At 47.1% G+C, this 15,340-nt stretch overlaps 1 protein-coding gene across 1 annotated transcript in view; it reads left to right on the forward strand.

Moving 5' to 3' along the window:
• Positions 1 to 11,478: 11,478 nt before the first annotated feature.
• LOC131985261 (CD81 antigen-like) overlaps positions 11,479 to 15,340 on the forward strand; it is a 28,169-nt gene continuing 24,307 nt past the window's right edge. The window contains exon 1 of the mRNA XM_059350306.1: positions 11,479 to 11,653. Coding sequence (XP_059206289.1) covers positions 11,588 to 11,653 — 66 coding nt within the window. The 5' untranslated portion in view covers positions 11,479 to 11,587. The remainder of the gene's footprint in view (positions 11,654 to 15,340) is intronic.

A 15,340-nucleotide genomic window follows, 5' to 3' on the forward strand; every position in this document is an offset into this window, starting at 1 on the left:
GAAAGAAAACACTGTGCTCCGTGGAAAGTGCAACGACCTGGACACTTATAAAAGAAGATGGAATCTCTGGGTCGCTGGAATCCCCGAACAGCCGTGAGAAAACATCAAGAGGATCATCATAGACCTTTTCAGCCAGGTTTCCCTTGACATCCTTGACCAACTGAACCTCTCTGTGGACATCGCTCATAGACTGGGTCCCCGATCTGAGGAGGTGAGCTCCAGCCGCTGGATCATCATCCAATTCCTGCTGTGGTCCCATAGAGACAAGATCTGGAAAGACGCTAAAACCTCTGCCATACTCAAAGAAAGAAAGATAAGAATAACGGAAGATCTGACACAAGAAGACAAGGACGCTCGGAACAGGCTGTGGCCGATGGTGGAGCAGGCGAGGAAGGAGGGGAAGAGAGCAGGATTCAGAGGTCCATTTGCCTACATCAATGGGAACAAAGTGTCAGTGAGTAACATGTAGGGGATAAAATATATGTTGTAGCAGGCTGTTACCTCTGACACAGCTCTTTGATGACACTCGATTAAAGTAAATATGATTTATAGTGTTTAATTGAATTAAAGGGTATGCCTACTTGTCTGCTGAGATATAATAATTAGTACTTTGTGTGATGATCTCTGGCAAACCGGGTAGTATTACCAACTTCAGCTATCGAAATTGCACATCTAAAAGCCAATTCAATTATAAATGTACTGGTCTGTCGCAGATGCAACAGTTTTCCTCAAATCCTAAGTGAGGATTTTGAGTGTTTTTGTTTCTTCTTAATTAGTGTATGTCAATTTGTGTTCTTTCTGTTAATGCCAGGGGTATTAGAAATCATATAATGAGAAAAAGTGTTTATTTTTATATTGCCAAAATAAAGGTGCAGATTTTTACTTCATTCAAGAAACTCATGCCTCAGAATCGGATGTGTCAATGTGGAGGAGTCAGTTGGGGGGGGGTTCCTTTGGTAGCAACAGGTCAGCAGGGGTCACTATATTACAGGGAAAGTTCAAAGGCAACATTATCAATCACTTTTCAGATACTAGATAATGGTGGTAGATGGATAATCCTTGTAGAACCTGATAATGTAATAAATTCCCGTTAATGTAATAACCCCGTTAATGTAATAAAAATCTGCACTTTAGTCCAGTGAAAATGTAATAAAACCTGATAATGTAATAACTTCCCTGTTAGGGGTAGCGGGGAGAGGCTCGAGCGCACAACACAAGAGGCAGGATTTAGTAGAGTTCAGGGTTTTATTAGTAGGGTGATGTGGGGGGAAAAGGCTGGGTGAGCTGGAGGGGAGCTGGAGGTGAGCTGGAGGGGAACCGGAGGTGAGCTGGAGGTGAAGAGCAGGTGAGGTGACTGGGCTGGTTGACGGGCAGGCAAGCCGGATCACTGCTGGAGAGGGGAGATCTGTGGGAAGAGAGGTTGAATATGAGTTGGAGCAAGGCAAGGAGGCAAAAAGGTTCAAAAAGCCAAAAGGCAAAAAGGCAACAGCAACAAAACACTTCTCTTCTCTTCTAGGTACTTGCCAGGTAACAATCAGGGAAGATCTGGCGATGACTGGCAGGAGAGCTGGAGTCTTGTAGGCAGAGGGGTTGATTGGAGAGTGGCAGCAGGTGTGCAGTGATCCGGCTCATTCACCTCGTCAACTAATCTGTTGCAGCTGTGTCTGAGGAGTGCCCGCTGGGAGCGAGCTGAGGTGCTGGGAGTGGCTGAGGCCGGAACAGAGGGGTGTGAAGGAGCAGAGGAGGAGGGTGTGGGTGGAGCCGTAACAGGACCCCCCCCCGAGCGAGCACCTCCAGGTGCGGCCATCCGGGGCCCACCCGGGGCATCAGGGTGGGCCCTGTAGAAGTCCCGGAGGAGGGCAGGGGACATGATCTGCGACCTGGGAACCCAGCTCCGTTCCTCAGGCCCATACCCCTCCCAGTCAACCAGGTACTGGAACCCCCTGCCCTGGCGCCGGGCCCGAAGGAGCCGCCGGACCGCCCACTGAGGGTGACCATCCACCAGCTGAGGAGGGGGCGGAGCAGGAGCCGGCGGCACAAGAGCATTTGTGACGACGGGCTTGACCCGGGAGACGTGGAACACCGGGTGGACACGCCGAAGGGAGTGGGGGAGGACCAGCCGGACAGCCACAGGGTTGATCACCCGGTCGATGACATAGGGACCGATGAACCTGGGCGCCAGCTTCCGGGAGGGGACGTGGAGGGGGAGGTCAGCAGTGGACAACCAAACCTGCTGGCCGGCCTGGTACTCAGGTGCAGGGGAGCGGCGCCGGTTGGCACCCCGAGCGGCCCGCGACGTAGCACGGAGCAGAGCCGAGCGCACAGAGGCCCAAACCCGCCGACACCGACGGATGTGAGCCTGGACAGACGGGACTGAAGCATCAGCCTCCTGGAGTGGGAGCAGGGGGGGCTAGTACCCCAGGGAGCACTCAAAGGGTGACCGGCCGGTGGAGTCGCTGACCATGGCATTCAGGGAGTACTCAACCCAGGGCAGGTCCCTGCTCCAGGAGGATGGATGGAGGGAAGCCATGCAGCGGAGTGCCGACTCCAGACTCTGGTTTGTCCTCTCGGCCTGCCCGTTGGTCTGGGGGTGGTAGCCGGATGAGAGGCTTGCCGTGGCCCCAATACCCCCACAGAAGGCCTGCCACACCTTCGAGGTGAACTGGGGACCACGGTCAGACACCACATCCTGGGGGAGCCCGTACAGCCTGAAGACATGGGCAGTCAGCAGCTCTGCAGTCTCCGCTGCGGTTGGCAGCTTCGCCAGGGCCACCAACCGCACAGATTTTGAAAACCGGTCCACAATGGTGAGGATGACTGAGTCACCCTGGGACAGGGGGAGACCAGTCACAAAGTCGACCGCGATGTGGGACCATGGACGACTGGGTACGGGGAGGGGCCGCAGCAGACCAGACGGGGGCTGATGGGATGTCTTGCTGCGGGCACAAGTGGGGCAGGCTGAAACGTACCCCCGGACATCCTCTGCCATAGTAGGCCACCAGAACTGCCGGCGCAGGAAGGACAGGGTACGTCGGGCCCCCGGGTGGCAGGCAAAGCGGCTGGCATGACCCCACTGGATTACCGTGGCTCTGACGGCCTCCGGAACGAAGAGACGACCAGGTGGACCAGTCCCAGGGTCGGGCTGGGTGTGCTGAGCCCTTATGACCGCTGCCTCGATGTCCATATTGACCACTCCGATGACCCGGGAGGAAGGAAGGATGGTATCTGGAGTGGTAGGCTCCTCCCCCGCCGCATGACACCGAGACAGAGAGTCAGCCTTATTGTTCAGGGACCCCGGGCGGAACGTGATGGTGAAGTCGAACCGCCCGAGGAACAGGGCCCAGCGTGCCTGGCGGGAGGTCAACCTCCTGGCCGACCTGATGTATGTCAGATTTTTGTGGTCTGATAGAACGGTGATGGGGTGCTCTGCGCCCTCCAGCCAGTGCCGCCACTCCTGGAATGCCTCCACAACAGCCAGTAGCTCCCGGTTACCGATGTCGTAGTTGGTCTCAGCGGGGGAGTAGCGACGGGAAAAGAAGGCACAGGGGCGCATCTTCTGGTCAGCAGCCCGCTGAGAGAGGACACCGCCCACGCCCGTGTCTGAGGCGTCCACCTCCACTATGAAGGGCTTCGTGGGGTCTGGGTTGACCAGGATTGGTGCAGAGGTGAAGCGCCTCTTCAGGTCAGCGAAGGCGGTACTGGCCCCTGGTGTCCAGGCAAACGGTCGCAGAGAGGAGGTGAGGGCAGTGAGGGGGGCAGCCACCCGACTGTAGTCCCGAACGAACCGGCGATAAAAGTTGGCGAAGCCAAGGAAGGACTGCAGCTGCTTGCGGGAGGTAGGCTGTTCCCAGTCGACGACTGCCCGGATCTTCTTAGGGTCAGGCCGGGTCCGTCCCCCCTCCACAATGAGTCCCAGAAATTCCACGGAGGGAGCGTGGAAGATGCATTTCTCAGCCTTAATAAACAGTCGGTTCTCCAAGAGACGCTGGATGACGAGGCGGACATGCTGGACGTGTTCCTCGGGGTCTCTGGAGAACACCAGGATGTCATCCAGGTACAGGACCACAAAGATGTCCAACATATCCCTCAGCACGTCGTTCATCAGGGCCTGGAAAACCGAGGGGGCGTTGGTTAGGCCGAAGGGCATCACTCGGTATTCATAGTGGCCACGGGGGGTCTTGAAAGCCGTCTTCCACTCGTCCCCCTCACGGATCCGGACCAGATGGTATGCGTTCCGTAGGTCCAACTTAGTGAACACCGTGGCCCCGAGGAGGGGCTCGAAGTTGGAGCTCATGAGGGGGAGAGGGTAGGTGTTCCGGATGGTGATGGCGTTGAGCTCACGGTAGTCAATGCACGGCCTGAGGGACCCATCCTTCTTCTTCACAAAGAAAAATCCCGCTGCCACCGGGGAGTGAGAAGGTCGGATAAGCCCCTCGGCCAGGCTCTCGGAGATGTACTCATCCATGGCGGCCTTCTCTGGAGGGGCAAGGTTGTACAGGCGGCTGACCGGGTGTTTGCTGCCAGGGCGGAGCTCAATGGCACAGTCATAGGGCCGGTGCGGGGGCAGGGTGCGTGCACGCTCTTTACTGAAGGCCTCTCCTAAGTCGTGGTAGACCTGTGGCACGGAGGAGAGGTCGGGGGGAGCTGGAGGGGGCTGTGGTGGTGACGACGGGGTATGAGCAGCACGGAGACACCGCGCATAGCAGGCCGTACTCCAGCTGAGGATGCGCCCCTCACCATAGCTGACATGGGGAATGTGGAGCTCCAGCCATGGTCGGCCCAGAATGAGGGGGGCTTGGGGAGAATTGAGGACATAGAAGTCGATCGTCTCCACATGGTTCCCGGAGATGGTCATGGAGAGGGGTCTTGTGCGGTGGGTGAGGGGCCCCAGACTGTGTCCATCAAGGGCAGATACTGCAAGTGGGGACTCCAGGGCGACGAGGGGGAGGGCAGCCGAGCGGGCAAACTGGGCGTCCAGGAAGTTCCCGTCTGCCCCTGAGTCTATGATGGCCCCGACTGAAATAGTCTGACCCTGCCAGGAGAGGGTGACAGGGAACCTGGCTGGGCTGATAGGTGGTGGGGAGTGAGTAATTCGGCTCACCCGCAATCCCCCTTCGGGTGAGCCTACTCCTTTTGACAGGGAGGGGCAGGTGGTGGCTGGTTCTCGAACAGGGGGGTTGGCCCTTGGTGGGGAGGCCCCGAGGATGGTGTTCCAGGGCCGTGATGAACTGGTCGAGGACCGCCTCTCACGCTGGCGCTCCCTGATGCGCTCGTCCACATCAATAGCCAAGGCCACCAGTTCGTCCAGAGTGGAGGGCTTGTCTCTGATGAGTTCGTCCCTGATGTTCTCACTCAGCCCCTGACGAAAAGCGCTCCTTAGCCCAGCGTCATTCCAACCACTCCCAGCGGCAAGAGTGCGAAACTCCGTCGAGAAGGCGGCTGCTGTCCGGTTCCCCTGGCGAAGGGACATCAGCCGTGCCCCAATCTCCTGCCCGGCAGTGGGGTGGTCGAAGACCCTCCTGAACTCAGCGAGGAAGGTGGTGTAGTCATCAAACAAAGCCGGGCGAGAGCTGAGGATGGCCTGGGCCCAATTCAGGGCCTCGCTGGTGGTGAGGTTGGTGATGAAGGCCACACGGGCTGCTGGTGTGAGGAACTGGCTGGGTTGATGGGAAAATATCAACTCACACTGCATGACGAAGCCACGGAACTGGGAAAAGGTCCCGTCGAAGGGGCGGGGACTGGCCAAGTTGGGCTCACGGGGCTGGACGGGAGACAGGGCCGGAGGCGGAGCAGCCAACGGGGGTGGACCTGCAGCAGGGGCAGCCAGGGGGGTGATGGCAGCCATAAGTGCAGCCACCTGCTCCGACAGGGCCTGGACCATCAATGTGAGGTTCTGGACCTGGGAAGAGCGCCCCTGCTGTAGAGCCTCCTGGGCCAGGAGCCGGTCACCCAGGGACTGGACAGAAACTGAAGCCTCCCTGAGGAGACGGCTGTGGTCCGAAATAACTCTCCCTTGGGCCTGGAGAGCCTGCTGTGCGGGTTCAGGAAGCGGGGTTTGGGTCCGCTCTCCTGTGTCTGCCGAGCCTGGGTCCATGGCCAGATCTTCTGTTAGGGGTAGCGGGGAGAGGCTCGAGCGCACAACACAAGAGGCAGGATTTAGTAGAGTTCAGGGTTTTATTAGTAGGGTGATGTGGGGGGAAAAGGCTGGGTGAGCTGGAGGGGAGCTGGAGGTGAGCTGGAGGGGAACCGGAGGTGAGCTGGAGGTGAAGAGCAGGTGAGGTGACTGGGCTGGTTGACGGGCAGGCAAGCCGGATCACTGCTGGAGAGGGGAGATCTGTGGGAAGAGAGGTTGAATATGAGTTGGAGCAAGGCAAGGAGGCAAAAAGGTTCAAAAAGCCAAAAGGCAAAAAGGCAACAGCAACAAAACACTTCTCTTCTCTTCTAGGTACTTGCCAGGTAACAATCAGGGAAGATCTGGCGATGACTGGCAGGAGAGCTGGAGTCTTGTAGGCAGAGGGGTTGATTGGAGAGTGGCAGCAGGTGTGCAGTGATCCGGCTCATTCACCTCGTCAACTAATCTGTTGCAGCTGTGTCTGAGGAGTGCCCGCTGGGAGCGAGCTGAGGTGCTGGGAGTGGCTGAGGCCGGAACAGAGGGGTGTGAAGGAGCAGAGGAGGAGGGTGTGGGTGGAGCCGTAACATTCCCGATAATGTAATAAAGTGCATTTCCCAATAATGTAATACACTTTTAACCAATAATGTAGTAAAGTATTACATTAATGGGAGGTTATTACATTATCAGGTTAGCCTTCATTTCGCAAGTCCTGATAATGTAATAACTTCCCGATAATGTAATAAAGTGCAGCAGACCACCCATTATTTGAGTTCAAGTGGTGATACTGTGTAGGCAACTCTAGCTCAAGAGCTCTAGCGCCACCAACAGGTCAAAGTTGAATGTTTATTAACTTTTGACCCGTTCATCCGTTTTTCACAAACGAGGTATCACTGGAACCCTTGGGCCAATCTGAACTCAATTCATCCTCAATGGGGGTTTTCGGCCATATTGGATTTTCCGCCATCTTTGATTTGATCAAAAACCTTTAAAGGGCCTCTCTTATCACAAATTTTGTCTTATCTTCTCTAATCTTGGCCCAGATGATCTTCAGACCATGACACACAAATGCATTCAACATCTTCTTGAAATTCAAAGGCACTTGGCTGTGACAGCCAATCAAACTTGATGGTGAGGTCACCAAACAGGAAGTAAGCCCATTTCTCAGTAACCCTTTAGCATATCTTAATCAAACTTGGTACATATGACATCATGACATCATCATATGACTCATGACATCATCCTGGGGACACCCAAAACATCTGGTGACCTTTGACCTCTAGGGGGCCACATATTCTGTCCAACCTTCATGAAACTTAGCATATGATCTTCAGACCAAGTTGAATAAATGTGTCAAACAGCTTTTTCAAATTCAAAACCATTTGGCTCTCTGACAGCCATGATAATCTTGAGTGCAGTATCTCCAGAATGCATTGGTGCAAGTGCTTCAAATTTGGTATGAGTGTTTGTAGGGACTTAAAGATTAATTGATTTGATGATGAAGGTCAAAGGTCTCTCCTTATATGTCCTTGATGCACATGTTTCAAATTAAGCAGCTAGCTCAGTGAGCTCAGCAACATAGCAACATTTTAGCCAGTATATTGCATCCACTCTAGTTGTTTCTAGTTGTTATTATTATTACTACTATTATTGTCTTTAATCATCTCCAGTAATATATTATTACTACTAATACGAATAATCAAAAATATAGTATTACATTACAAGTATTGCATTACCTACATAGTTTTTCTAACTACATGCTGGTACGAAAGGCTCATCGATAGCTGTCCAGTGTATAAAGTCCCTTTTATTATTATAAATGTATTTTATATTCTATATTTACTTCAATTAGTCTATCTACTAAAACATGGAGGGCAAATGAGGCTTTGGTTAGTGAAGTTATTTCATATAATATTCACATTAAATAACGATAATAAATTGTCTATTTGCTATTGGTTTATGGATTATACACCAGTTCAGTATATGGATGCCGAAAGATAGTTCAAATCCATGTTCAAAATAGCCATGATGAAGACATCAACCATAAAGAAGTTCTAAAATGATGGCTCTAAAATGAGGTTGCTTTTCTGGATAGGTTGCTTTTGTTGTGTGTTGAAATTAACTGAAGAAATACAAAATTGTTGCATTTGGAGTCGACTGCAATTTGCCAGTGATATTTAACGAGCTCAGAACACAGTTGGTAACACTTCATTTTACAGGGTCCCTAATACAATGTATCCAACCTATGTACTTAGTAAAAAGTAAAGTGTTATTGCACTGTTTGAGCAGTGCTTTGTAGCCTAATATTGCTGTTGATTATGTGAAAATGTTCTGAAAGCACTAGGCACAAGTAGTTACATATAGTTTGAAATACAAAATAATCCATTCCAAAAACGTATAAAAGCTGCAAGCAATGATGAAGGGGCCAATATAGTGGATGGCACCAAGGCTGGTTGAGACCAGGTTTTTTTCCTAGGTTCTAAGCCGGTTTGATGTCAATAAGAGTTAAAGTTTAACACCAGGATGCTCAAAGATCAGAATGGCAGCCAAATTCTGATGTGCAAAATAGTTTTGGAGCTATTTGGAGAGGTCTGGCAATATCACCAGACAGTGAAAAATAAGTTTGCAATCCACTTATGTGAAGATATAGGAGTTAAAACACATTTTCGATATTGCACCGCCCCCTAGATGTCAAAGTTCACCAAATTGTTTAGGTGTTCCCAGGATGATGTCATGACTCTATGTACCAAGTTTGGTTAAGATATGTAAAGGGTTGCTGAGAAATGGGCTAACTTCCTGTTTGGAGACTTAGCCATTAAGTTTGATTGATTGTCACGGCCAAGCACCTTTAGATTTCAAGAAGCTTTTGAATGCATTCGTGTGTCATGGATACCTCGTTTGTGAAAAACGGATGAACGGGTCAAAAGTTAATAAACATTCAACTTTGACCTGTTGGTGGCGCTAGAGCTCTTGAGCTAGAGTTGCCTACACAGTATCACCACTTGAACCCAAGTAATGGGTGGTCTGCTGCACTTTATTACATTATCGGGAAGTTATTACATTATCAGGACTTGCGAAATGAAGGCTAACCTGTTAATGTAATAACCTCCCATTAATGTAATACTTTATTACATTATTGGTTAAAAGTGTATTACATTATTGGGAAATGCACTTTATTACATTATCGGGAAGTTATTACATTATCAGGTTTTATTACATTTTCACTGGACTCAAGTGCAGATTTTTATTACATTAACGGGGTTATTACATTAACGGCAATTTATTACATTATCGGGTTCTACAATCCTTCTTGTAGATATTGTCATTCTCATATCATTCTCAGTTTATTGTTATAAATATATATTCCTCCAGTAATAAACAAAGTAATGCAGTTATATCTTCAACAATAGAAAACAAAGTTAACCAGCTCTTACTAACGTTCCCTATGGCCAAAGTATTATGGGGGGGAGACTTTAATATAGTGCTGGATGAAAGCCTGGACAGATGGCCTCCCAAGGACAGAGTTATTAATGAATTAGGGAATATTTGTGGCAGGATGGGCCTTATTGACATCTGGAGGCACAGAAACCCAAACCAAAAAATATATACTTGGAGTAATAAGGACAGATCCCAACAATCACGCATAGATTTCTGGTTGATCTCTTCAGACATAGAAGATAAAGTGGAGTCCATCATAATTGAACCTGCAGTTTTGACAGATCATCAGGCTGTCACAATTAAGCTCAATATGTCAGCAACTAGATACACCTCTAACAGAGAGTACTGGAAACTTAATGGAACATTATTACAAAACAAGCAATTTATAAATGACGCCTAAAAAATAATTACAAAATACTGGAGACAAGCAAATTCACTAAATAGCTTTGGGAAATATTGGGAACTTATGAAATATGAAATTAGAAAGATAGCTATTGCAGCTGGGGAAAAAATCGCCAAAGCAAATAGAGAAAGAGAACATCACATTATCACAAAAATTATAAGACTATCAGAGAAAGTAAGCCCGTCTGGAGAAGAACTGAATGAACTGTCAGCTTTACAACTTAAATTTGACCAAATGTATGAGGAAAAGGCCAGAGGAGCCTTTGTTAGGTCTCGGAGGAAATGGCTGGAACAAGGGGAAAAATGCACCAAATACTTTTTTAATTTGGAAAAAAGGAACTTCGAGCTGGCATCTCTATGTAAACTTAATATTAATAACCAGCTATGTGAGGATGAAAAATGTATCTCCCAGTATGTAGCTGATTTCTACCAAAAATGATATGCTGCTGATATTGAAAATGAAGGCAACCTCGATTTTTTTCTTCAAGATATTTAAAAGGACATTAAAGGTATTGATGACGGCTTTAAAATGGTTTGTGACATGAGGGTTAGCTTGACAGAGGTACAGCAATGTGTTGACTCTAAAGGATAATTCCAAGTGGGCCGCTACAATGGATAATGAATGACTGAATACGTGTTTCAAATGAATTTTGATGCAGCCTCAACCAATAACAAAGATGTGTGTGTGGGGTGAACCCCACTTTGCTGTCAATCAGTTTAAGATTAGTGAATATTCACCTCCCGATCACTTTCATACTATGTGGCAAGGGGCAAATAAATAATTTATTTTCAGTGGGAACGAAAATGTGTATCTTTGAATCATGTGGAGTTCAACTTTGGTAATTTTACAGCTTCAAACAATAGCAAAGACGTGTGTGTTTGACCCCACTTGCCTGTCAAGCTGACTACAAACCAGCAGCAGTTTGTCCCATCCTGCACATACTGCATCGCCAGGTGATGGTAAGAGTATCATCACTCCGGCTTGTTTCAGACCAGAGCAATTGAGTGTGTTAATTGCCCCGGTTTCCACATGGCTCACCTTATTTGAGACTCACTGTTCTTCTTTCTACTTGTTTGGAGTCAATAATTGGAGCCGCTCATTGAGCCTACCACAAAGGCGTAATCTTTTTATAATGTGTTTACTTACCTGGCGCTACAGCCTGATTCTCGCGATATCACGAGATTACACGGAGATCGCCGGATCATGCTTCTGTGTCGCATACATGTGGCAGAATGTGTTTACAACATGGTCCCCCCGCCCCAGAAATAATCACTTATAGCTGATACTGTTTTTAGCGGGAAAGCTTCCATACAAATCAACATGACTGGTAAACCTGATGTTTTCAACAGTGGGGGATTAAAAATGTTCTGAGAAGCAAAGCAGACCCCTGCGAAATTTCGAAGCATGTTAGTAAAATCGGGGGTTTATTTTGAAGGGCGGAAGTCTGTGGTTGTGGGGACTGATGATGTGGGGTGCTCAGGCTGGGAGGGAGGAGGAGTTGGGTGTTGCCTCGGTCTCTGAGCTGGAGGCAGGAGTCCCAGTCGAGATTCAGTCCGTTACACGCCGCGACACTTGGCCTGCTGCTGCTGCCGTCTTGTGAACTCAACGCCGATTATATCTGACTATAACCGACCACCATGGGAGTCGAAGGCTGCACCAAATGTATCAAGTACCTGCTTTTCTTCTTCAATTTCATCTTCTGGGTAAGTAAGCCTTGTTTTTTGTTGTTTTTTTTAAAACCACATTGTGTGTTCACTTCAGTGCGCAGAGACGCCTCCTCTGTGGTTAGCGGTTTTTAGTTGGTTTATGCTGCCAGTCCGTTATGAATGAACGATGCTGGATAAATCAACAACATACATGCTAAATCTAACAACGCACATATTTTCATTTACCGTTATACCCTGTGAATAATAGCGCGGCAGCTTTTCCACCGCTAGGGGGGATTATGGCGAAATTATAGCACAACCTTATAAATGGCAAGAAAGGCATGCGTGCTTAATTTACGTCATTATTATTCACACCCACGAAATTATGAATATTATAGTTCGTATACAGCAAACCACAACATGCCGGAGTGGTCACCTCGGCTATTAGGTCCGCAAAATCTAACGGAGAAAATTGCGTCTTCAGCCCCCAAATGACAAGTTCACTCGATAGTTTTAGTTTGTTGTGACATGAAACACACGGTTCAAACGGTTTTAATAACATATTAGGTCATCGTCAAAGTCTCAAACACCATATGGGCTGATTAAAATCTTTAGTTTGGAGGTTTGCTGTGAAGCATGTTGGGCGGTATTGGTGGAGACTGCCTCGCTTGGGTTTGGAGAATGGCTTTGTTTGGATTACATCCTCCACCCAATGTGTGTGTGTGTGTGTGTGTGTGAGTGAGTGAGTGAGTGAGGAGGGGGGCTCATGGTGGTTTCCATTTGGTGAGTCAAGGCCCTGCATTGGATGATTGATCATGGAAACATTTGTGTTTCGGTTTTACTCTCCTTGTGTAAGTAAGGGTTGCTGTAGAGTTTGTTCTTGAACAGCTCCTTCGCTTTCATCCCCATTGACTCAGATACTTTCTTTCTTTCTATCAAATTCAAAAGTCATAGCTTAAATCAAAAAGTGGCCCTGTATTTTCTTATATGTGATCTGAGTGTCAGGCAACTCAATTGGTTGATCCAACTCCCGTCTGGGGATTGTTTTGAAATCAAGAATAAAACAATCCTAAACAGAGTGTCAGCCTGACACGACCCAGTGTTAACAGCTGCATTGGTGGAGGCGCCTTGTTGATGACAGTGAAATATGGTCAAGGGATTCCAGTTGTGGTAACAGATAAAAAAAAAACAACAACCACTAAACAGCAGGTAACAGCAGGTATATCAGTATTATATTAATATCATGATATGAGACGTCTAAGCTTATGGATCTAAATATGGCAGAGTTGTTGTTTTTCCTGGTTTTTAAAGGGCTGCATTACAGTGGTTTCATTATTTAATTTATTGACTGTTTTAGCTGTTCTGTTATTTGCCTGAATCGTACGATGGCCCTGAAGTGCAAACCACACCAGCAATTCACACAACACACCAGCAATTCGCCACAACACGCCAGCAATTACCACAACACGCCAGCGATTACCACAACACGGCTGCAATTCACCACAACACGCCAGCAATTCGCCACAACACACCAGCAATTCATCAAAACGGAAAGGGTAGGTACATATTGGACACTGATCCTCCTCCTGATTGGTTGCTGCCGTCATTCGCTTCGCCATAGTCAAACCAGCCTCCCCTATACATGTAGTGCGCCCGTATTGTGATATTTATGGTAAATTCGTTGAGACTGCTCAGAGCGAGCTGACATGAAGGATAAACACTTTACTGTTATTCTTTCTCACTTTGCATTACAAAACTCTTACCCGCAGAGAGGAGATGAAGTATTAACTTTACATGAACACGCCGAAAATGTATTTGTTGTTGTTGGCGAAATTCATAATAAAATGCTGTTATAATTTAATATACCACAATATCAAAGTATTTGAAATAATTCAATATTTGAATTTCTACATATTGCCAAGCTCGAAAAAGGATTTTACGGCTACTATGTTAATCTTTGTTGCACAGTTAACAGGCATTTTATTTTTTGTATTTAATTGAACATTTGCCTGCATGTAGTCTATTTGGTTAATGCAACTAATTGCCGGATGCCATTGCAATGTGTTTTAGACAATTCAAAGGTGGAAATGAAGGCTCAAGAGAAGACCATTATAAGAACCAACTGTAATATCTTTGTTGATCATTTGTATTCGTTTTAAATGTGCTCTCCTCCAAGTTTCAATTTAAAGCAGAGTGTTGCCCACTCATCTATCACTTGGGTACAGATCACACTTCCTGTTCCAGCCGCTTTGCTGAGACAATTTAGGCACATTAGAGGATGTTAGTGGTGTAAGTGCAGGGATCACCACAGGCTGACATGTTGCAGACAGGTCACTCAGTTTAGAAGGAGCTTCATCAGCAAATAAGCAGGCCTGTGGGGAAATTTTTTAAAGTTGTGTTTTGCAACTTTATGCAACTGTGCAATTGTTGTGAATTCTTGAGAAATGTGTGTTGCTTAGTCCTGGTGTTGCCCAGGTTGAAACACACATTTGCTGTGTCATACTATGTTGGACAGCAGTAGACACTGCCAAATACAGTATTCATACATTTTCTTCAGGGTTGGCACAAATGTTTACTTTAATTTACTTTTTTTAAAAACTTTTTTGGTATTATTATTCTAACATTTGTAGATTGCGTCAGAAACAGCACTATAACGCAACACATGGTATTATAGGCTACATTATAAAATCAAATTTTTCTGTGTTAACTATTTAATTCTGGCATGTCCAACAAGTGCCTGAAAGCAACATAGGTTGGCTCCACCGTGTTACAATTTAAAGGTCTATCGTGGCCAGAACAGTATAGCAAGTTTTAAACCTTAAGTCAAAACAATATGGAACAGTTATTTTTTCACATTGGTGTTTGTTACACTCCCACCTGGCCGGCAGTTTGAGCCCAGGAACCACAGCAGGAAATGCTTATACTCCTTATGACCATGCACCTCTGATTAGCATCATCAATAATGAATGTCAACTATGGTGTTGGAGTTGAACAACGGGCAATGTGGTCTTTATTTCCCACCGCTGCACTTTTCTTCAGTCTAACTGTTCAGGGACAAGAGGCTTAATAATTAAGCCACAGTCCTCGCATTATCTAACATAGATAAACAGGAAATGGTGCAGCAGATTTGTAGCTTCAGATGGTAAAGGCACAGTGTCTACATTAGAAGAAAAAAAAAACCTTCACATTCAGCTCCACTCTTAAAACAGTTGGTGGTGGGGGTGGTGGATTTTTTTAGGGGCAGAAAGCAGGTCAACACATAGAAGTGGAGTATTCCATGTGAAAGCTGGGAACCTGAAGCTTATTTGAGATGCAGCTCAGTATTGTGTTTCAAGAAGGTTTAGTCATTAATCTGTAATAAAACATGATTAATAATTAATTAAAATTGAAATTGAAATGTATAAGGGTTTAGATAATTCTGATACGATTATATAGAGTCTATTTCCATGTTCAATCGTGTCTCATAAGCCCTACAGCAATGTTTGGGTCGAAGACCTTGAGGAACACCACAGAAAAAGCCCTGCTGTGGTTTTGTTTTAGAAACTTTAGACATTTCTACAAGAATTAGATTTTCTGCCAATTGGATGGCGAGCCATTCTATTCGGCAAAGCCACTTATTGCCAATATACATAGGAAAAGCCATATATCTCCCGAATGCCCTAGGTCTTTAGTTTGTGGTCGTTAAGTTTCATTAGGCTGTGATTATTATAGAGGTCACAGCAGGTCATTTAAACAGTTAAGTCA

Source organism: Centropristis striata, chromosome 2, assembly GCF_030273125.1.
Source record: "Centropristis striata isolate RG_2023a ecotype Rhode Island chromosome 2, C.striata_1.0, whole genome shotgun sequence".
Classification (NCBI taxonomy): domain Eukaryota; kingdom Metazoa; phylum Chordata; class Actinopteri; order Perciformes; family Serranidae; genus Centropristis; species Centropristis striata.